The sequence below is a fragment of the Phasianus colchicus genome, chromosome 15 (genome assembly GCF_987193195.1).
Source record: "Phasianus colchicus chromosome 15, bPhaCol1.hap1.1, whole genome shotgun sequence".
Taxonomy (NCBI): Eukaryota; Metazoa; Chordata; class Aves; order Galliformes; family Phasianidae; genus Phasianus; species Phasianus colchicus.
The window spans coordinates 5,416,879-5,441,447 of record NC_143450.1 but is presented as its reverse complement, the minus strand read 5'-3'; the positions used below and the strand labels follow the sequence as shown (position 1 = coordinate 5,441,447).

General features: G+C 38.4%; 1 protein-coding gene across 21 annotated transcripts in view; it reads left to right on the top strand.

Annotated features, from left to right (window-relative positions):
* TENM2 (teneurin transmembrane protein 2) overlaps positions 1 to 24,569 on the top strand; it is a 979,011-nt gene that overhangs the window by 876,994 nt on the left and 77,448 nt on the right. For 14 of the 21 annotated variants that reach the window (XM_090150611.1, XM_090150610.1, XM_090150609.1 and 11 more), the window contains 4 exons: positions 489 to 684; positions 3,512 to 3,613; positions 7,324 to 7,356; positions 20,765 to 20,959. In XM_090150611.1, coding sequence (XP_090006737.1) covers positions 489 to 684; positions 3,512 to 3,613; positions 7,324 to 7,356; positions 20,765 to 20,959 — 526 coding nt within the window. The remainder of the gene's footprint in view (positions 1 to 488; positions 685 to 3,511; positions 3,614 to 7,323; positions 7,357 to 20,764; positions 20,960 to 24,569) is intronic. The other 7 variants (XM_090150624.1, XM_090150620.1, XM_090150623.1 and 4 more) reach the window with 1 other exon arrangement.

Below are 24,569 nucleotides of genomic sequence, written 5' to 3'. Positions count from 1 at the left end.
CATTCAATTATATGTCTGAAGGTACATCTGACATATTTGTACATCTTGCAGCAATAAATTATGGCAAGTGATTGCTTAGGAAAGGGCGCATCTCTCATATGTTAAAGTTTTCCAGCTTTGAAAGCTCTATAGGAACCCAGAATTTTGTGAAGGGTCAAAGCATTGATTTTAACTCTTTTCTCAAAACTCGATCGGTCAAGAAATACTGCTTGTACATTTTTAATCACCTGTGCAGAGAAAAGATGCACAATTCTATGTCAGATTTTAAGAAAGCAGTCACGAAATTCTGTGTGTTCAAGGGGAACCCAGTAGATATTAGCTTCATATTATCCTATCTTCCAGAAATACCATTTTATGATGTTTCAATTACAATTTTTTTTGAGATTGTGAGATATCATTCTGTATTCTGGTCTGTTTGTTTGGGGTTTTGTTTTTTTTTTTGTTTTCCTTTTTTGTTTTGTTTTCTTTTTCTTTTTCCTACCCTGCAGTATGATTTCATGGAGCGCTTGGATGGGAAAGAGAAATGGAGTGTGGTGGAATCCCCGCGGGAACGGCGGAGTATTCAGACTCTTGTTCAGAATGAGGCTGTGTTTGTTCAGTACTTGGATGTGGGTTTGTGGCACCTGGCGTTTTACAATGATGGCAAGGACAAAGAAGTGGTCTCCTTCAGTACAGTTATTTTGGGTAGGTACTTCCAGAAGTTGAGTACTTCTTCTCTTTATTGATACATTCTCAAACTTAAAGTCATAATACTCTCATTCAGTCTTTAGTAATAAGCGTTTTTGTCCTTATGTTGTTGTGCATTTTTTCTTAACACTGATCTCAAATGGGTACAGTGGGGTATTGATTTTAATTTCATTATTTTTCTTTTAAGATTTTTGCATTTCTATAGTTCTTGAGGTTAGTTCTGAGAAACAAAACTTCATTCTCCAGTTGATGTTCCTCTCCCTTATCACAGTCATTTTTTATACCTATTTGCTTCTCCAAAGACCCATCTTTGTAAACCAACAAGACACTGCATTCAACAAGAGAGCTGTTTAATATTTGCAGAAAGATGGTACAGAATGGTGACAACTAAGAATGAGGTTGTTTGCAGTCACCACAGAGATTAATTTATCCCGTTAATTAGGTATACGCCATACTACAGCTAGCTGCTCACCTAGTGGTGAGCATCTAGCTGGCATTCATCTCAGCATGATGGATTAAATGGCAGAAGAGCAGAACAGCATCCAACCTATGATCTGAGATGCTTTCGGTTTTGTTACAAGAATAGGCTTCCATTTAGTTGAAAGCCAAACTGAGCATAAGCTTTCCAAGCTTTGTCAGAAGATGTGTTGATCTTTGGAACATTTCGTGAGCTGTGAGAGTCTTATCACAGTAGCATCAAAAACTGAGATGGTCTACATGCTATTCCATCCTGGCTGGTGAAGTGTTAAGTGGCACTATATTGCACAAATCTATTAGTTTTGAGAAAGAGAAATTGAAAGAAGTTGAACTGAGCGAGTCTGATGAAAAATAAATGGAGGCCTTTTCCAGCCTTGTGTGATTGATGATATGAAGCTTTTTCTTCCTTTTACATTATTATAAAATTTAGTTTCTTAGCTGAAGTCCCAGGGGTTGGGGAGGAGAACCAACAGTGTGGTATTAAGTAGGAGCCTAGTTGTTCCTGTGGACTTCAGTTAGGATGAGAAAACATTTTGGTTTCCGTAGTTCATATGTGGAAAGGCTTACTGGGTGCTATGCATAATGTTGTATGTATTTGTGTATCTGCCCATAGTAGGCATTTTCTGCTTCTTCAAAAACAGTTGTACTTATCTCTTGGTATGCTGCTACTGTGGCTTCTTAGAAACTCTTCAGCTATGATCAGCTGTCCTTAAAAGGGCTGGCTAGCCTGGGCTACAGCTTTCAAGAGTATCAAAGGTCTAATGGACAGGTAGACTATATGATAGTGCAATAATAGTGATTGGACTGAAATATAGAGAAAAGTATAGTGTTTTATCCAGTTCACAGGTTATTCTACACACACCCAGAATCAGACGTTTCATAATCAAAAGATCAGAGAGAGATGAAGGTTTCTCTGATGTGAGAGGAGAAAAAAATAACAGAAATGATGTTGGCTCTCAGGCAGTAGTAAGTTTGCCATGATTCTGAATATGTAGAATTGTGTGTCGTGAAGCAAAACAATGAATAAATCTGTAGACAAACTACTTCATGTGACAGACTGATGTTTTTGACCATTAAACATTACACTTTTCATTGTTTACAAGATTTACTTAAAGAGGCCAAAATAAAGACATCTTTTTGAAATTTTGCTTCTTTTTATTATTATTTTATTATTATTATTACTACTATTATTTACTAAGTGTCCTGCAACTGTGGTATTAGATTTAGATTAGATTAGATTAGGTCCACTTGAGTCCTTTTCCTCTTTTCAGTTTGGCTGGACAGAAAAGTACTTTGTATGGTACTAATAGTTCCAAATCCAAAATTTATTTTCTGTGTCCTCCAGCTGCTCTTTGTTTGGTGTCTGGGACTGACATTTAACTTGGGACCACGCAGCCCACAACAGCAGGGAATTATAGTGAAGAGTAACAACATTCTATTTATATTTTTGTTCCAGTAATTCAGTGTTAAAAAAATATTCCTATGAAATCCAACAGCTTTCAATTGAAAATAATTTAAGCATTAATTTCAAAATTGTTATTTAATTTCCACTTGATATTGTGCAAAGCAAACATATATGTCATCCAAACAATAATAAACTGTGGAAAACATACAGCTTGGTACAGCTGAAATATTATCATCAGGCTGGTGTGCTTATGCTTCACAGATTATTGAAGTCACCAGCATTTCTGTTACTTAAACCTGGTGTTAAACCTTGCCCTGTGGCATTACAGACCTCTTTGTCATCTGCTGGCGTTGCTACTTGGACTTTTTGCAGGCTGTTTCTGAGGGGAATGTTTGCTGGAGCAAAAGAGCTGTTCTTTGTCAGGTGCAGCAGGCATTTCTGTCAGCTTTCTTAACGAAGCTTTGAGTGTCTGTAGAAAGAAAAGAAGATAGACTCCTTGGGATAATCAGTTCCAATGGAACAGTGGTTGTGCAAGATCAAAGTCAAATTGTAAGGGGGAGATTGTCAATTTCCCTGCTGAAGCATTATGTTTGAAATACAATATGAATGCAAGTGTAACTATAAAGATCATAGGAAGCAGTTTTGGCTACCTGTTTGAGCAGAGGACTTGAGTGCCAGCAGTGAATTTGAGTGCTGGTGGTGCTCAAGGACTTGCCACCTTTAGGCTATCACTAGTTCTCTACACTTTATCATGCTGCCATAAACACTGGTAATTTTCTGCTTCCCCTGAAATTTGTGCTGCTAATATTAGTTAATGCTCTCTGGTGGTCCGCTTAGTATTCTCCCAAGTATTTAAGACAAAATAATGTTAAGAAAAACTTAGCAAAGAACTTCCAGGTGAAATAGGGACCAATTAATGTGTGCGTGATGTTTGTATTTCAGATTCAGTGCAAGACTGTCCACGTAATTGTCATGGCAATGGCGAGTGTGTTTCTGGTGCCTGCCACTGTTTTCCCGGATTTCATGGAGCAGATTGTGCTAAAGGTATCGTTTTCCTATGTTTACAAATAAACACAGTGTGTCTTTGAGATATATGGATCTACGGTGCCTGCTAGTTAGCATGGATCCAAGCCAGATACAAGTTGATCAATATGCATTTTTTTTCTTAGTTCTCTTAGTTAAATATGATCAGATGGAAGCACTACCCCACTGCTGATGTGCTTGCAGAACTGCAACTTCTTTTTCTCAAAAGCAGTATGCAGAAATGGCAGAAAATTTCCTGTTGTCTGTACAAGTGGACAAGTTATCATCAATGCTTTCTGATAATCATTAATCCAGATGTATACAAAAGGCTGATTATCTTCATTAATAGAATGTAATGTATATTCTGGCTTGCCTGAGCCATGCTTCTAGTTCATTGTTGCTGTCTTGCATATGCAATTGCTCTTGACCAAAGGATGTTCACCTTTTCTTTTTAGGAGGCTAGAAGAACTTGGTGAAATCTTAAAACAAGCCTTTTCTTGAGTCTTGAGAGTTGTGTGTTAGGGGAAAAATTCATAAAGGAAGGCCTCTAGTTTATAAAGCTATTGGTGTGTATGTTGTCTAAAATCAGTGGGTTGTTTGAATTCCCCATTGTTCCTGAGCACAGTCATAACATGTTACAGTTTGCTTCCTTAGTTTATGTAGCTTTAGCCCACTGTAAGTATCATATGTTTACCATTGTTTTCCACAGGAATAGTGTTGTTAGTGTTAAAAGGTGATAAGTGTGGCATTCAAAAGCTGTTGAAATGCCTTGAATAGTATTATACAATTGCTTGGTTTTGCTCAGATCATAATGCAGTGGTAAGGATAGTTCATTGTGGCCCCACCTCCTCCATTGATGCAGTAGGATGGCAGCTGGCATAACCTGTGCCTGTCTATGAAATACTCCTTTATTAGCTGTTGTAAACGTATCGGAGGGAGTAACTTCTATTTTGTGTCTCTGTATTTGCCTCCTAGAAGTGTCCAATTAGGAGTTAAAAAAAAAAAAAGACATCAGGGGTCTAGGGAAGTTAATGATACCTGAGTGCTGACTCATTTTAAAGAGTGCTTAAAATGTGCATGTGGTTGGATTACCTGAGAGATTAAAACCCTTGGCAAATATACAGAGGAAATGTGTATATTACAAAATGAACGGTGTGAAAATGTGTGCTCTAAATACACACTGACAGCTATATGCATTTCTGTGGTGTTAACCTGTGAAAGTATGCATGTAGTGACTGTGTGCCTCACTGCCACCCCCTACACATACATGGCCCTTAAATCAATTCATTTGCATTTTAAGTTGTGGAGAGCTCCAGCTTTGTGTACCAAACCTCCTTGTAACGCTGTATTCTGTGTTTGTGCTAGAAAATAGTCTATTCAGACTGCATCAGATGAGTATCATTTATAGGGTACTTGTCAAACTCTCTGTCAGGTTTCTACAACCCCTCAGAATTTTCTCTCTGGTTCCTGCTGTGTCCATTGCATTGTCTCTTTCTCCTCAAAAGCAGGTTTTGTGGAAGCTTCTTTCACCTCTCTTAGTATTTCTTTATCAGACATCGTGGCATTTCTAAAGAACAAAGAAGCCTAAAATTCTATGTAAGGTGACAAAATGGATGCATTGTCAGAACTCTCGTGTGTGTATGCAGGCACACAGCTGCTCATCTACACACTGTGAGACATAACCAGAAATGTGAGGCTGAGTAAGTGTGTAAGGGCTGCATGCCTCACCAGTGTCAGACCTGTACTTGTGTCCACAGGTTTTTTAGCGTGCTTGAATTCTCATTATATGTGAGAGCAGTTTCAGAAGATGGAAACCAAAATCAGGATTGAACAGTAAGCACATTAAAAGGAGATAGAAATTAAACCTACTGCAGCAAATTAAATGTTTAAATACATTTACCATGTATTTACTGTAATGTTACATTTATATTTAAGTAGTAACATGTATGGAAAGATAATTATTTTACTTTCCATCTGATTTTTTTTTTGTTGTTGTTTTTTTGTGGGTTTTTTTTTTTTACTATATTCCTGGCAACACATACTTTCATGTCTCAGTTCTCCACTGTAGGATGAGGCAAGACACAGAAAGGGAAATGTGGAGAAAAGGTGACCAAGCTCCTTAAATAGCTGATATTACTTGCTTCGTGCTGTAGCACAGCAGCCTGAGAGCTTCACAGGAGGCAAAACCCGAGCTTGGGAGATGTGAAATGTGGTCGTTTCTACAAGGTAATCGCTGTTTGCTAGGGTGATTTTGAGGATATCAAAGACAGTGAATCTTGAGGGGAATCATCTGTATGCTTTGCAGATGGTGCATTGTTCCTCTCCCTGTTCCTTTACCCGATCTATGTAGACCTAAAAGATTAAACTGAAGGGAATATATGAGAGAGAGCACAGATTTGACTTCAGATCCAATAGCTCCAGCAAAGTCCCACAGAAATGATTAGAAAGAGCTGAACTTTTGGTCCAGTGTGCAGTTTGAAATACCCTTCCATGTGTTGATTGAAGCAAAATAAATTTCACTCTGCCAAACACTCGGCCAAATACTTGGGGCTTTAATTCTCAACCTTATCTGTGGAAGTAATTCTCAGGTAGCCAGTCTCAACAGATTCACTTCAGCCTTGCTCAGACAAGATTCCCTTTGTAATCATGTAGAGTTTAGCCTGATTAAGAATTTCATCTAACACGCAGGAAAGGTGATATATTTTAATCTCATATGGTTAAAATATGACATTTAAAGAAAAGGAAATTCTCATAATCAAAAGATAATTTAGAGGATAGAGATGTATCCTAATCTAGAAATTGTGCGTGGTTAAAGCTAGTGGAAGATTTGCTGTAAATTGAACTGCACTGTGGGTAACCTGTTGTGCATAAATAATTGTAAAAGTCACTGATGAAAAGGGATGCTATGGCCAAAGATTGATTAAACAGTCAGATTTGCAGCTATTATTGTTGGTTTGGTGTGTTGTCACTTCTTTATATTTGTTTCTGTTTTTCTGTAATTTCCATGACATACCCACCCACATGTATCGAAGATGTCCTTCTTACTTGGTGTTCCCACTGTTAACGTCTGGTAATAGTTTGTTCTGTAACTGCCCAGTCTTGTGGTAAATCTGCAAGCCGGCGTCCTTCATCGTGTCCTGCTTTTCACCACTTGCAGAGTTCAGTGTCACAGAGGTGAAGCGCTGTAATTTCATTTCATCTCGCGGTACTCTGGAGGTCATACAACTCTTCCACGCCTTTAACCAAAATGCATCAAAAGACACTGTCATGTACAGGTTTGGAAATGTGCTCAGAGACACTTCTGATTGTGTACTTAAAAATTCTAGCATTTATATCGTAAGCATATTTATCTAAACTGAAAAGGTGAAACAAGTGCCATCGCATGGGGTTGCTGCATTGATACACTGAGCACAATATGTTAAGAGATGGAGCGTGATTTGTAAACAGGAACAAAAATGAGTTGAGTAGCTTGTCAGCTGCCATGAAGTTGCCATTTAGTAGACACTGTTAGATGGTTATGCAATGCAGTAAAAAACATGTTTAATATTTTAATCTAAATAGAGTGAAGGCTTTTGGATTTTTAAAACCATGTTTGATCGGTTGACTCTTTAATCTGATTTTAAGAACTCTAATGACTTAGATTTATGTTATACTCAGTTTCTTTTCCTGTTCTTGTGTGGGTTTTTCATTATTTTATTTTCATTCTGTTTGTTTTTGGCTTACTGGCAAAGGACGGCGCCACTTTAATAAGTATAAAAAGAAGGGTAGGTTTTTAAATTTTCTTTTATTTCTTTTGCGACATCTATTTAGTTTGAAATAGTTGCTAAGCTGTAAAGTGTAGTCTATCTTTTTTAAAGTTTAGTGTAATGAGTTTGCTGTTTCTGATGATTGCCCAAACCATGATAAGAATTCCTACCACTGCTGTTTTCTTTGTTATGTGTGTACTGTTAACTTATGTATAAAAATATTCAAAGTCCTCAATTATTAGGTAAGTAAGGTGTAATTGCTAGAAAAAGCAATGTTTGCTTCTGTGTAGCTGATATTGAAAAACTGTTGCTATTTCAAATTTTAGTTACTGGGGACTCTTCATGCTCTGAAGTTATTCAGAGCCATATTATTTGGGCAATGAAATCTTCCAGTGCACAAAGGAAAGTTTTTTTTTTTAATATTGAATACTCGAAACTATTCTTGATGCCGTATCCAGAAAAATGTCCAGTGGCATAAGAGGTTCTGGGAGTGATCACCGTGGGGAAATAATGAATTTCAGAGTGCGTATTTCTGAGTAATTCCATACTCAATTCATTGCTGTAGAACACGTGGCCAACATGAATGAATGCTGTCCAGCACACGCTGCTAATGCATAGCAATTAGCATCTCCTTTCTGTGAGTGATGAAAACATTATTTGCCTTTGTACTTTGGCTAGAAATTCTAGGAACTGAAAATAGCAAAAGCAGACAGAAGACCACCGGGCTTGGAAGGAAAAGGTGAGAGCTGGTTGTGAACAGCCTTTCTCCTTTGCCTGTCTTTGGTTAAAAGGCAATTTTAATGGGGGATAATGGCAAACAGATACCCTGTTGGAGGAAACCAGTGCCTCCAAAGCAGATGAGGCACAGGAGAGAGCACACAGCAGCTGACATGAGTGCAGCACAGTATACAGACATGAGTAGAGAAGGCTGAATTTATCCATGCTGTAGAACAAGATTTTAGTTTGCTAAAAGCTAACACAAAAATCCTTACAAACAGATGCAATGCAAAAGAAATCTGTATAACTTGGACAAAATTTAATGTGAGGCGAGGGAATGGGCGAGTCACAAAAATCATCCAGATGAGTGACCTGAATGACAGGCAGAGCAGTGGCTTTGTCCACAGCACCAGAGAGAGAACATGGGAGGGCTGGGAACTAGTAGGTTGGAGAGAAAATAGAAATCAGAGCAATAACATTATTGACAAACATTTCATGTGTTTGCAATCATAGCATGTCTCATCACTAACACTGTGTGAATAAAAATAATTAAGTGCGCTTTTCTTTAGAAATACTGCTTTCATGACTTATCATCCACACACGCCTCTCCTCCTTTCTTGCAGCTGACAAAATCCAGCACGGCCAGCATCTGTTTTAGTATCTCTTTCTGGGTGGGATTAGTTCTGGTTTTGCTGTGTGTTTGTGTGTGTGCACCAATTTTGGCCACTGCTGCACAGCCCTGCCTGCCCCCATCTCTCGCCCAGGGGTCGAGGTATCATTCTAATGCTCACACAAGTTCTGTCTTGGCAGCATTCCTGTCCAGCAGTTCCCATCTCTTTAGATTCAGTACCTTAAAATACCTTAGTTATAAATTTCGATCTCCTTTTCCCAGTCTCATTCTTTATTAGTAGACATTTTTCATTTCTGGCAAACTGATTATGTTCTTGGTTGGTTTCCAATGAGTTCTGTGTACAGGGCAGTGCTTGTCCTGTGTGCCCTGATTTGGTAGTTTTACATAGCTGCAGTGTGCTCTGTGTTCTGTGCTGTTAACTGTGCCTAAAATCATTACAGAATAGACATATAACCTATTTTGACAATGACTGACAGTCATTCTATCTATCAGCTGCTAGCTCTCCTGCACAAAATGGTATAGTAGCTCAAAATCCACTGCTCTGATACTTTCTAATTGGCAATTTAAACAGGAGCCAAGAACAGAAGGGGTTCCAGGCTGAGTTCTGTCTGATTGTTAGTGGTCATGGCTGTAATGGGCTTGAGGTGGGCAGTCAGTAATGCAAGCAGAGGAACACAGGAACAGTTGTTTCTGGCCTTCAGCTTTCCTCATCAATTCGCATAGACTCGGATGAAGATTAGATATTAAAAAAAAAAAAAAAAAGGACTGAAATGGGTGAACACCTAAGTTTTATATGCAGATGTGTTGTTCACTGTCTGTTACAACACAAGTCACTAAGCACCCTAGCATTGCGTTACTCCTTAAGAACGTGCACATGTCCATATAGTACACTGCAGAGTAAATGTGAGAAGTAGCAGATGTTTGCTAGGTGTTTGATGTGTAGAAAGAGCCTGGTGACATGGAAGTATTCAGGTGCTCCCTGCACAGGGCTGGAAATTGATGCTTTGTACCCTTTGCATTCTTTGTGAGAGAACACTGAAATAGAACTCGGGAGCTATTATTTAGCTGATAAAAATTAGAGATTTTTTTAAAAACACACTTTTCAGAATGCAAAATATTAAGTCTTCATTGTTCTTAAAGCTTTTCTGCTGAATCTAGCCTTGAGTTCAGGATTTTATCCACAGAGGAGGTGGTCTGAAATAATTCCGAGTCAGGATACTCCTGTTGTTTGGAAGCAGAGGGGTTGCAAACACCACTCCTGAACAAAATATTATAGATGAAAAGAGGTATGCTTGGAAGAAACTATGACTGAGTCCAGTGCTGCTATGTAGGATTGCTCAGAGACCAAAGACAATGCACCAAGCAATACTGTAACCAGGGTCTGAAATCTGGAACCAAGTATGTTGGTTTAGTACAGTAAGTCTTGCTTGTGTCCACAATTGAAATTATATGGAAACACAGTAAAATCTTACTGAATTTTTCTGCAGCAGCATTGTAGTAATATTTTCATGTTTATTAAAAACTAGGTTTGTAGCTTTCATTTCTTACAGCTGCTTTCAAAACCCACTCTACTGTCAGTTACTTCATTTTACTTTTGATCGCTTCTTCTATCTGTGCAGCAACAGCACATCTATTTACACAAATGTTTTCTGTTTCAATGCAATTCCAGCAAATAGACATCTTCAAAAGATTCCCAGCACAGCAAGGAGTTGGACAAGCATATGAATACATGCAGGATGCATACCATTGTGCATTATAGTTTCTAGCAAGCCAAAAATCCTTCTTCCAGTCTTACAGTACTTCCATTGGAGACTAAGAATCTCTCTGCTTTAACTGTGCTCTGCTGAGTTGAATTGTGCACATGATGAAGTGTGCTTTATAAATTTGTTTTTGTGTTTATTTGGTTAGTTTATTTAATTGTCTTGCAATCCACTTTTTGTTTTTAGATCACTTTGTCTCTATGGATATATACTGATTTTTATTTATTTATTAATTTCATTAAGTTTTAAGAGTTTGTCTTTGCACTCATGTTGGCATCAACTTGGAGTCCTTGCGAGTGGTAAATGTCATTGAAGCAGCTATGATCAAGTACTTGCAAATCACATTATGGAAATACAGCTGTTAAGAGACCTTATGCACTTTCTGTCTCTGAATAACAGACATGGCCCTGAGGCACAGCTTCAGATTTCAGCATACTTGACTTTTAGGTGTCTTCATATCTATATTGTATCTAGATTTGAATATAGATTTCTTCCTATATTTAGTCCCTACCCGAGTGGGACAAATGAAGTTTAGGTAGCTGACATCCCCATTCTCTCTCTATAAAAAGCAAACATATTTCTAATTCAAATGTAGCAAAATCTCAAATGTTTATCTGCAGTCCATGTGGAACTATGTAATTATCATGTTATAATTAAAATCTTTTCTGGTAAACTTTATAACACAAATAGTAGTAACTAGAATGACACCAGAGCAGTCTGGATTTTAAATACGCTTTTTACCTCATTATCTAGGTGCAGTCCTACATTTATTTAGTCATAGCAAAGCTATTACCACAGAAGTATGGATAAAACCAGTTCTTTCATTTCAAATTTCATAAAATCTAAGAAAAATTACTTCAGTGTTTCACTTCACATTTCTTTTTCTATATGTCTAAACTGACTTATGCATGTTGTCTCTGCTTCTCTGTTATGAATCACAGCACATGTTTGGAAGCATAATTCTCATATGTGTTGCTGCTGCCTTTTGAGAGCTTGGAGCTTCATCTCCTTGATTCCTTCCTGGTTCTTTCCACTAAGACAGCCAGTGAAGCATCTAAGCTAGCTTTCCTTCCTCCTCAGTTTTCCCAGGGTCAGAGTTATCACACATGCAAATGAGGAGCCACATGCTTGTCTGTGGCAGTAGCCTAGCTCAAAACCTAATGCCATCTCTTGGTACAAAGTAGCTTTTATCTCTGTCTTTTTTTGTAGTTGGGTCAACTTTACTGCTCATCTCTAAAGTAGAGTGTTACTGGTTCCAAGGGGAAAAAAAAAATGATTGCAGGGTTATGTTTTGGGTTGTTTTTTTGTTGGTGGTGGTTTTTTTGTCTTTTTTTTTGGAACAGAATATATAGCAAACTGATCAGAAATGGCAACTCCCATTTCACTGAATGCATTTATGCATATGAAGATCCATGTTAATCTATGGGGCTGTCTTTACAGGGAGGTTTCCTATTTATGAGGAGATTCCTGACTGGAATAGCTGAAAATTAACCTCTACCATTTTGCAAATGATGTTAGTGAGCTGCATGGAGAGCCACAGTCTTGTCTTTAGCGAAGATAGTGATAGTTGCAGAGCTTCAGTAATAGTGGAGGCAGAACAGACAGGTTGACAAAGTGTCAAATTCAGAAAGTAATGACAAGAGAAAGTCCACAAGACAGTCTAAAACCTGACATACCTTGCTGATTTTTCAAGTGTTCAAGTGAACTGAAATGTCTTCTTTCCTCTCTCTCTCCAATTTGTAGTTTGCTTTGTACCACTTGGATTTTTTTTTTTATGTTTAGCTGTGCCTTTAGCAGTGAGAACACACAGTGATCTTCTCCAACCATTTAGAACATCTGTATCTTTAGAGAACTAAGATTTAGCTCTTTGTTGATGGCTAGTTAATCTTCAAGCCCATCTTCATCTTAGTAGTAATGGAGCTACAGACCTTTCAGTCTACTGTGAAATTTGTTCAAATATATCTGACAGCTGCTTAATTTTTACTTCTGCTGTGCATTGTTGTCTGCATTATTATCAGGCTCTATTCCTAAAGCAAGGACCAAGTGGGCAATCCCCAAGGGATAACATCAAAATATGCTGTGATTTTGAAAATTGATACTCAGCACATAAAAGTTCACATTATCCATGTTTTGCTAGGTAATGTAGGAAGAAACGTTCATATTTCTTGCACGGATTTTTGTAATAATTGCAGACAAAGCAAATATGTAATGGAAATGGATCCTTTGCAGAGTGACACAGGAAGATACACCACGTGTTGTCTTTTCGACATAGAAGGTTGCATGCCACAGGCAATGAGAAAAGCTATGGCATTTTTGATAAATTTTGGTCAAGGCAAAAGTTTGCTGAGCGTTCAGAAGAATGTAAATATTCATTGTACAATTATTGCTGTTCAACCACTTCTATAAAAATCCTGCCATTTTTTTTGTGGAACAGCTTTTAAGTACTTATCGATTGAGAACTTCTATAACTCTCAGAATGGAGGCATCCCCATATCTCTACAGGTATTTTAAATGAATTGAATTAATCATAGGCTTAAAAGTCTCTAGTGATCTTCGTTAACTTTCCTGGGTTTAATTAAAACATCTGTGCGCTTTTAATTTATCGATTCATCCAACTCATATGTCATGTTTTTAACACACCCCAGCATGCTCTGCATCATTTTTAACCCGATTTCCACTTAACTAAAGCAATTAAATTCACCCCGGATTAATTAAAGCATCCATACTTTAGTGCTTAAGTCAGCGTGTGCTGCTTTCCCCAAATGGTTTCTGAATGTCAGAGATTTGACACACCTGATGGGTTTTTTGTCCTTCTGGAAATTCTTCTGTGAATCTCATTCTTGCTTACTAATGTGCAGTTTGACAGAGCTGGATAAGGGAGCATTGTAAGGCTCAGATCTGGGCAACTGAGGTGGGGACTGCAGAGCATGACTGCTGGGAAGCGCTGTGCGTTTCCTCCCGGTTCTGCCATGGTGTACAGAACATGGACAACAGTACCATTAAACAATCTAAACCTTTTTTTTCTGTGGTCAAAGTAAACAGTTTTGAGAAGCAACTTAGGAAGCTTGTAGAGTGTCAGTAACATTTTTGTGTTCATTCTTCTGCTCCTGGGTGAATTTCTACAAGCTGACTGCCAAGCAGCTTCTCTTGGCAGAGCAGAAAGTCCTCAGACATGGGGATGCACCCTTCTGGCTTGCCTGGACAGCCTTGAGTGAAAAATTGTCTTGGGCCTCATATAAAATACATATGATAGTAAATATATATATAAGTAATCCTTTTCATAAAAGCTTTTTCATTAAAGCATGAAGAAAGAAGGCCAACACAAACATAACCTTGTTTTTTCTGAAGTATTAATCAAATGCATATTGCAAAACTAATTAAAAATATACCACAAGTTATCAGTATCAGAAGTTCACAAGTTGGTGAACTTTTTGAGACACTGAAAACTACAAGACTTGTCAGCACTGCAAGAATATTCCGAGTGCTTCCTCTGCAGTGAACATGTTGACTTCTTAAATTATTTTACAAAACAACACAAGCCCCAGTTTTAATTAAGTAGGAAATCTTACCTGTCTGCGTCATAACAAAAAATGTGTTTCTTCACAGGCACTCACCCATGTAGGTAAGATGAAATATTATTATTAGCAGTCGTGGTGTTTTATTTGCCAGCAGCACAGGCACACAGAACGTGTAACGCATACAGGTTTCAATCCAACACCACACAGTGCAGTGGGCTTAAGAGACGTGGTCAGCACTGCTCTGCAACCCCCCCTCAATAGTGTTCTCTTGTAGCCTGTACAGTTTGTGCTCAAGCTGTGTGCAATCAACTTATGAAAATACTGCTAAAAATCACATAATTGTGTTAGAAGTTCACGATGGTTTTGGACCTCATTACCAGCTGTCCAGTGCTGTGGGTTGGACGCCTGTCTTAGAGCAAGCTGCAAGATATTCTAGGTCTGCTAATTGTCACTGTTCTTTTTCAGCCTGACTGAAGTTAGCCATCTCAAAAAAGCAGGTAGGCCAGTCAGTGCCATTCTTTCTGAGTGCTTGTGAGGCATAGAGAACAGATGGGCAGAATTTGTTCCAGCTCCCATTCCCAAATTATTTTCTTTGGGTAAAGCTTGATGGGTGTGGGAGCTTCATAAAGCTTCATACCAGGGAAGTGGCTTGAAAATAGCATAAATGAGTAAAAATGAAATATCATAAACCACAAGGCGGTTTTAGAAGTTATTTCAGATTCTCTTATCTGTAAATGAACTCCAGCAAAAAGCAGTAGGCCTGCAGACAAGAAATGTGCACCTACCTGATTAAAATAGGTTTAAAGGTAAAATAGGAAAGATGATGTTGTCAGACAAAATGTGTATTTTTAAACTACAAGTGAAAATACTCACATATCTGATGTCTCCTACTATGTAGAAATATCTCATGGACTGATGTTTTATGTAACAAGAGATATGTGTGATGATTTTAATGTTTCAGAACTGTTTTGTTTAAAACAATACTAATGTAAATTGTAGAGCCAAATTTTCAGTCAGGTTGCCCAAAATGAACACCTTAAGTAACTGGGCTGATTTCCTAAAATCCAGGTGTTTGTTGTTCCTTTGGTTTTCATGGTTTGGTGGATTTTAAGCTGTTCAGAAATGAGCTTGTTGATCTCTAAGTAGGTCTAACTTCAGGACATTGACTGTTGGCAAAAGAAAACAACTTGTTTGTGGTTCTTGGAGCGAATCTACAACTAGTTCAGACTTTAATATATAATCATAGGACTCAGCTCTAGCATCAGTAAAATACATCTTCACCTGCTTACACATTCTTCTTGTTTGTCCTTGGAACAGAAGTTAGTGTTTTCAGATGAAGTGCTCCATGTGGGTTACTAAGTTGAAAGCCAAAAAAAGAAGCATGTCCATAAAACGTGACTTTGCAGATATTTTTTAGGTATTTGGAACAGGCAGTTGTGGATGACATTAAATTTTATCTTACCTGTATTTCTGCTGAAGTTTGGATCTGATTTGAAATGCATTTGTTGGTTTCAGATTAATCTCTGATAAACAGTGATGTTTTTCTTACATATTTGCAAAATCATGCATAATATTGCAACGGCTTAATCTCTGCTAAAAGGAAGTCCAAGTGTGAGCTATTAGAAAATCTGAGTTAGTTATCTTCTAGAGGGATTGCACCCAGAATGTCCACTGAGATCCTTGGTTAGAAGTTCATTCTACGTTGGACTTCACTACAGTTCCTAGTGGTCAATGAAAGAAAGAACAACTTAGTTAATATAAGAGAACTTTAGACTGTGTTTAAGTGCTCTGTTAATGAAGCCTTGAACTGACACTTCAACAGTCAAGCCCAGTTCTCCTTAGTCCTTACACTGTAAGTATGCAGTCAACCTCATCTTTTATGTGAGTCAACTTGCAGTAGGAAGAGTCTGGTTTATATTTAAAATCAGGGATTACAAGCATTATGGACACAACCTTTCTAATCCTTGTTGAACAGCACCTCACTGGGACGGATACAACCATTTGTCCACCCAGACCAGTGGCATCCCTCACCAACCTGCCGTGAGCTTCTCACCACAGATTTCTGTGGAACAGATATCAAAGAATTTGACTTGATACGGGGCAGTGGCTGAAAACTTGTCTGGGCTCTGAATAAGCCAGAAGATAGCACAAAGGAAGCTAACTTTCTTATGCCATGTTTGCAGATTTACTGAGCTGCTCTGCTTGCAAAATGTGATCATTATAAAGACATTACTTACGACATAGTCCAGGGCAGAGAAGCAGTTCAGGTGCAACTTGTAACATCTTTCAGGTCTGCGTAATTGTGTGCCCAGAAAGTCTCATAACTTTCAAGGCAAGTATATGGATTTGCCTGTACTATGAGGAGGAACAGGAAGAAAGCTGCCACAGAACAGACATCCTAGGTCCTAATGATACAGAATTCTCTGCACTAGGATAGTATTTACTCTACAGCAAGAGGAACCGAGCCTCTTCACAGCCAGTTTGGAGCTTCAGGTATCAGGGGAAGGCCTCTCACGAAGCAGCGTTTAAACTAAACCAAGTTCTGCAACTACCTCCAAGAGTTTGGCTCCTCAAATATCCTTTACTGATTTCTTGTCATGCTCTAGAAGAAAACTCTGGTGAGTACATATGTGTGAAAACCATAGGGGTGGGTGAAGGGAGTGTGAACATGGACTGCAGCTGGGATACTTAATAAATGTCCCTGGACAAAATGATGGCTTCTGATGCCCTGCAGCTTGGGCATTATCCCTAACAATCTCCCTTCCTAGTCCATGTGTGGTGGACTGTTATCAAATCATTTTTTCTCATCTACCAGGGAATATTGTCATTACTCCAAAATTTTCAGTGAAAACTTTGAGAGGGAGAACTTTCAGACAGGTTTTTGGCTGGTCTTCACTGTCCAATTCATGCTCTTAAATTTGTGCATCCCACAGAACTCAAAGGCCTACAGGATTCATTATCTGTAATTAAATCAGCTGACAGCAATGTTAAGAACCCAGTCTGTTTTGTTCGAGTACTGGTAAAAGGCAGAATCACATCACCAAAACCACATCCAGGGTTGTTAGCTGTTGTCCTTGTCTCAGCTTAACTCAGGAGATGCACCTCTGTGCTTATCTTACTGAAGTGTTGCAGTACTTCCTAACACTTCTGTCCCCTTTTTGATGGTGATGGTGGTCTTTATGCAGTGTAATCTGCCTGCAGAAATGAGACAGAACTTGACTGTTCTATAACCTTTTCTTCCTTCATGTTCTTCCAGCATGCTATATGAGAAACCAGGACTGTGCTGGAATAGGGGCTATCTGCTGCACATGGAGGAAATAAGCACTCCTAGAAAACCAGAACTGCAGATGACTCCTGAGTTGTTTGGACATTTATTGAGGCAAGCTTGATGGAAAATTATGATCAAGTGCTCTGGATTTCGCTCTTCAGCAATATGACCTAGCAATTAAGCCTAACAGAACTCTTTTTAGACTGCCTGCTATTGTTTTCTGCAGAAGCAGCTTGATTCTCTCTCTGTTCCTCGCTTAAGTCAACCAATAAACCCAGAGCAGAAGCATTAATGCAGAGTTGTTTACTACAGCAGTGACAAAACAGCTTCTTACTACCCACTCTTGCTTGCATTTTTGCTTACATTTTTCTTAAATCTTAACTCTGTTTATTTTAATTCCTAAGATTTAATGACAGATGTTTTCATTTGTGCAAAGTTTGTTCTTGTGTCATTAACATCTTGGCAGCGCATCCCTCAACTGCAGATCACTGAAGACCGATCGCTTTTGAAGTAATAGAGAAGCTTTGCCAAGGACTAAATAGTCTTGTGAACCCTCTGACCTGATAGAAGCACAAAGAGAGAAACAAAAAGCTACGACATGGCTTTCAGCTTCACTTAGATTCCTAAAGCTCCAGAACAGGGCAAGGGAACACTGAAAAAGAAAAAAAAACTACTGTTGGAGCTCTTTATTCTGCAGCCCGGCACCATCTGGTAATCCTTCTTCTGCCATGCCAGGCGTGCAGTCTCTGGTGTCCCAGAAGTTGAACCCTGCAAATCTGGATCAAAAGTGGGAGTTGAAAATGGCTCTCCCATAGGCATATTCCAAATAACAGATACATGTTTCTCTAACTGGACCACAATCGCCAAATGGTTACTTAGGTTTAGGCACAAGACAGGGAAAGAAGCAATCTTACAGCAGATGGCTGGCACGTAACTGTAGCTAGGTCTAGATGGGTCCCATCTAAATTGTGTGGTGGTTGTTTTTTTTGTTTGCTTGTTCGATTTCTAATGATGGATATTTATTTCTTCTCAGTCCCTCTTGCAGGCAATTTGCTCTAATAGGCTTATTGTCTTTATTTTAATTTTGACTCCAGAGGAGAGGTTTGCAGACCAGACATCTTTTCTGTTGTTGAGGCTGATAGACAAAAGCAAGACACGAGTCGTGTCCCAGTGTAGTTGGAGAAGCTACACTGAGCAGCCATGAATAACATCAAGTCTCTTCAATGGCTTGGAAGCATATAGAAAACATGCATCTAGCAGTAGCACTTCATTCTGTAATGAGCTTGAACAGTAGGGCTGCAAGCTTAACCACCATGTACAGGAGCTCAAAGGTGTGAGTTTCACAGAGAGGTTTTATGTTAGGATGGGACTCTACAGTGTGTCAGAGTGTGGAAGGTGGCATCTCAGACTTGGCACTCAATATGATTGTTCCAGGTCTTTGGGATGAGCTGCCTTCTGATCATTCACCTTCCAATCCACAGCAGTGGAAGTGGTCCTAGTGTGATCCCATTCTGAATGGCTCACCTACATGGCCTACCATAGCAGCAGTTAGCATTTCTAGGCTGTGAAGAGCAGTAAGTGCATGCTGAAGAGCTGAGATTGAATCGCTGATGTAATGCTTGAAGACAGAAGGAACAGTAAGTGGAATGGCATCCAAAGTGCTACTGGTTAAATGTATATAGTGGAAGGATGTTTCATGGTAACGTGCAAAAAAGCTTTAAAAGAGAATGACACACACAGAGTGCAGTGTGGACATGATGGATGATTTGCATTGCAATTTAATCCAGATGTTTCAGTAGGCATAATTCTGAAACCAACTGCAAAAAGCAGAAATAGAAAGCATAGCATAAAGTTTCATAAAACACAGTAAAGCATTTATAAGCAAATATCACCTTTGAAATCTGAAAACTGCTACTGAAAATAATATTTTATTTGTACTCAATTTTGGAGTGAAGGAGAAAAAAATAAAACAAACTTGAAAAGACTCAGAGTAATGGTGTTGCTATTTCTACCAAAGGATTAATCGTATGGCAGTAAGACAGTGAAGGGAAAGCAAAACATCCAACCTCAACTTATTGATTTCATTGTTATTTTCTTGTAGGAAAAAAGTAGATTAAAAAGTGCTATTCAAGTGGCATATGGCCAAATGAAATGATTTTCAGCACTCCAAATTTTAGCTGAAATCCAAGGTTAAAAATGTGAATATATGTTTGTCTAATTATTTTTTTTTCTGTTTCAAAAAAAGAAATTCTTGAAAATAATCCCTTCTCAAACGTGTATTTGCAGCAGATCAGTGGGCAACTGAGATTAATAAGGGTTGCTGAACAGTGGAGAAGTCATACAGCAGGACAATTACATGTTTCTTTGTAGTAAATCAATTACTTGGTTCTTCTTGATCATTCAGGTTAACGGGATAGTAGAAGCAAGAGGGACAGTAAGACCTTTTAATGATTAATAGTAGCTTTGGATATATTTTTGGTACTGTAGAAGTAGTCATTAGTTTCTGGTTTCTCTGAAAGTTGAAAAGATGGGGATATACTTTTTAGACTTTATCAAAGAAGAGTGTAAAAGTGTACCTCTTATCAAAGATACACTTCATTAGTTCTATTTTCTTTTACTCCTTTGTTATTTTTTCCATTTCTCTTGCTGGTGACCATATGTTGTGTTTGGCAGGCATGTAAGTTCACAGTCTGCCATGTTTGCATGAAAGTCATAGGCATATAGATGTGTAAAAATGCCTTAGTGTAACTTTTATGTATTACTTGTTTTAATAAACTACTTACTTCTTTCCATTGTTCTGCGTATGTCCAACATCTGGTAACCAAGATCTACTGACCACCTTTATTATTCCTAGGCTGCAGTTAATTTGCATAATGAATTCTTAATATTTGCTCAGAAATTCTTATCCCTTTAATAATACAACAGGAAGGGATAGGAGTTAATGGTGATTTCTTGCCAATACACCCAGGGAAGAAACATTCACTCTGGTTATGGGAAAAGATTAGGCAGTTATATTGGTGGCAGCGTGCGTTTGTTGTAGATAAAAACGAAAGCTTGTGTTACTTCTGTGTTCAAGATCTTTATGTGGGAAAAACAAGTCATAGGGTCATAGAAATTTTGGAACGCTAAATTAAAAAATGTTGTGAAAGAAGAAAGATGCTGCATACTGACGTGTTTGGGGGATTGTGTTCTGCACTCTGTGAAAACTGGATGGTACCTAATGCAACCAGGCGGAATAATGTCAGAATCAGGTCTGTTCACATTGCCTCATTGGTTATCCCAGGCATCATGGATAGGTTGTAAAGAATAGTAGCTGTACTCTGAGAATGCCCAATATATGCATGCTTTGTTAAAAAGTACTCAAATAGTTTCTTTGCAAAGAGCTGAAGTACTACAAATTGGCTTAGATTTTTCCAGCTAATTAAGATACTTGTGTATATTTATAACTATTTAGTAGTGGATTTTTGATGCACTTTTACAGGAATACTTTTCTGACCTCATGTGCTGTTTTTTCTTTTGTTCAATTTTCCAGCTGCCTGCCCAGTGCTGTGCAGTGGCAATGGTCAATACTCTAAAGGAACCTGCTTATGCTACAGTGGCTGGAAAGGTCCGGAATGTGATGTACCCATCAGCCAGTGTATTGATCCCTCGTGTGGAGGTCATGGTTCCTGCATCGAAGGGAACTGTGTCTGCTCCGTTGGCTATAAAGGAGAAAACTGTGAAGAAGGTAATGCTGGGGCACAATTTCTTTCTGCATTGTGAGAATTTTTTCTGGTTTTGGAGCTCTTAGAAAAGAAAGGAAAGGACAATAATGTTCTAAATGTAAAACTACCGTAGCAGATATTGTGAAAGAGAGGTAGGAATGTAGTCCATCACGATTGTACTGATCTATGAAAGCTTAAATTAAAGTTCTGATTTTTATATACATTGTTACGTGGTGCTAAGAATGTCTGCCACAAGTAAACCTGAATAATTCCTTTTCTGAAGACAGAAGATAAATCTTTTCTTATGGATTGTATTTATTGAACAATTCAGATTTGAAATGCAGAGTAAAAATGAGTAGTGGTAGGGAAAATTGTATAACTGCAGCTCCACACAAAGCAAAGAGATAAATCGCTTTTAAGAGAGAAGTTGATGTGACTGATTGGAAAGGCTCGGGTGTCCGTGTTGCATACAGACGTCACCCAGCACAAATTACTCCTATTAACTGCAGTCTCATAGGCCTAAAGAAAGGTAGCTGGCACACGAAAGCAGCAACTACCTTTGAAGTGTAGAAAAGCTTTTCATGTTGGAAGTGTCCAGTTCTTTGTGTAGGCAGGGTGAGCAGATGTAACAAAGCGACCCATCGAAAATGCGGTCATAGATTGAGCGTGGTGTTGGTTTTATTCACAGTGGGTGCCGTTAGACTGCACTGCAAAGTCAGACTCCTGTTCTTTTTAAAATGCATTGCTATAGTTTTAGAAGGGAATTTAACTCTCCAGAGGACTGCTAGATAGACAGTTCTGCATACCTTGGCATGTCCTCAGAGAGTAATATTTCAAGCAATTTTATGATGACTTCTCAGAGTTTATTAATCCTCCAAAAGGAGGAGCAGTTTGAAGACAAAGGTGACAGAACTGGAGCTGCGTGGGTTTAGGACTGAAGGGCCTCTAAGGAGTATTCTGAATGGAATGCAGCCCTGTACACTGCATATGTATCAATGTTTATCTTACCAAACACCTATTTCTCCCATTAAAAAGAAGGGAAGGGAAGGGAAGGGAAGGGAAGGGAAGGGAAGGGAAGGGAAGGGAAGGGAAGGGAAGGGAAGGGAAGGGAAGGGAAGGGAAGGGAAGGGAAGGGGGAAAGGGGGGAAGAAGGAAGGAAAAGGAAGGAAGAGAGGAAACTATAGGGACCTGAACCACTAAGGGACTTCTTTGGATGCGGACTGCAGTCATCAGCTTTAGGACAAGTCTGTGCATTAGTCTGTGTGAAGTTATTTTGCTAGGAGCAAAAATAAGCTGTGATTCTCACTGGTGGCACTGCCAAAACTGCAATAATTTCTTCAGTTCATTCTTGTCATCTCTTTCCAGGAACAATGCTGTAGCTCTAATTCAGAACCAACTGAAATCAGTAGATTTTCCATTTCTTCTTCTTACAGTTTATGCAACATCTAGAAAATTCTGCAATGTCCTTTTTGAATGCTAGATTTGATAGTTGGCAGTTCACCCTGAGTGTTTCCCAGTGATTCTGGGGAAAATTCAAAGATGGTCTGAAATGCCCTGCTGTAAGCAGTGTTCTCATGGGCACTGGACATGGAAAAGACCATGTAGCACACTGCAACATCCAGTCTATTCCCTAGGAATGCAGAACCTCTCTGGCACAAACTGCAATTGTTTGCACAGTCTAATTAAGTTATATGAATTTCATCATGCTCTTCATTGTTATATTAGAGTTAATATTATTAGAGAGACTATGGGAGATGGCCTAAATTGATCTTTCTTTCATTCAATTCTGTAAGTTTTACCTTGTAAGCAGTTCCTCACCCATTTATATTATAATTTCCAGATGCTCTCTTTACTTTCAATTGTGTAGAATGCTTGTTCTATATTTGGGCTAGACATCTCGAATCCCCTAACACTCCTGTAAGAGAAGTAGGTTTTTGTAGTGCTTAATTCAGCTTATCCTACTGTGACTGTTTGAAGTGGGTAAAACAAATACATCAGCAATTCCAGATAAGTTTATAGAACAAGCATGTGCATGGATAGCTGCAAAGGGGTTAATGTTAACACCTTCCAGAGCTGGAAACGCTATAAAATTTTCAGTCAGCAGTGTTGGGGAGATACATTAATACGTGAGGGGAAAGGATATAGATTATTTAATCACCAGTGCTTCAAAGGATAAGGATTCTAACAGATAAATGGATTACAAAGGCAAAGAGGTATTAACTGCAAACTTGGAAGTGCCGATAACATGATAGAAAAGGTTAGAATAACCTTTTGCATACATCATTGAGCAATGAATAACTCAATAAATTAATTTACAAATATATAAAGAATAACCAATATTTCTTCTGTAAAATTCCCTTACTTCTTCACATATTTCTCCTATTACTTCATGAGCTCTGGGAAAAGGATCTGATATGAAGTCTCTCCAGTTGCAAGTAATCATCTGCTCGCATTTAAACTTTCTGTTTGAATTAATGGTAGAACGATACAAATAAATATATCTGTATTATATTGTAATATGAAATCTCTACTGATTTGAGTTTTCAGAAAGAATAGCGAAGGTTGGTTCATCCTCCATTTTCCAGCGAGGATACTGAATTAGAACAAATGGGTCAGCATTTTTCTTCTTCCAGTTCACTTTTTATTTCTGATATTCATCATGGTCTTACTGTTCAAACAATTTACCTGAAATGAAAGTGGCACTAAAATCAATATTTTTGATGCACAATTTTTGCAGCATAAACACTGTTGTTCTATTAACAAATTTGCACACAAAACGAAGGGGCATATTTGCCAGGTTTCATTCAATCTGGTATGTGGGGAGACAAGTCAAATTGACAAATTAGGTTAACGGTGTTTTTCTTGTCACTTTCATGGTCGAGTCATTTTTCAATGACATTTAACTTCATAAATGTAATTCATGGCTCTTTGGGGGTTTGTGGTACATATTGTTCATAAAACTCCTTGACCTCCTTTTTTGTCCTTAGGGATATAAATTGCTTTCAGTACCCTTTTTATCAAATCTACAGAGGGCCCAATACTAAATGAGCTCTAATGATCTGAGCTGCCAAGAGACTACGAATTCTAAGTCTAACAGAGTGCTTTGCTAAAGCATGTTGTCCTTTGTTTAAACACCAAAGAATCTCCATTTATAATTCCTTATTAAGTCCATTGTAAACTCTTCTAAAGAGCTGGGGACAGAACCTGTGCAGAATTAGCCAGTGCAGTTCTATTGCAAGTAATCAAGTTACGCTCGTTTTGGCAGGGTTCACGTGAGTTGTTATTCTATAAAATGATGGGGCTGGGATTTGGGGGAATTGGGAGGCTTATTCTGTGTTAATAAAGCTCAGCTGAAAGCATGCAGTAATTTTGCAAAGAGGAAAGATAGTGCATTTGTGTGGAAGGATAGGATTTTGTTCCGCATTGCTTTCATTAGCAATGGAGAAGGAAGGAGGTGCATTTCTAAAAGGGGGCACATTGGTACTCGTCAGTATTTCCTCAGGTTCCCAGCTGTGCTGCAGCGCACAGCAGAAAGCTATACAAATTATCCATTTAAATTTCACATTAAAATATCACCTTTAAAAAAAATAATACATTTGGGTGAAAACGTGACCTTCACCCATGAGGTAAATT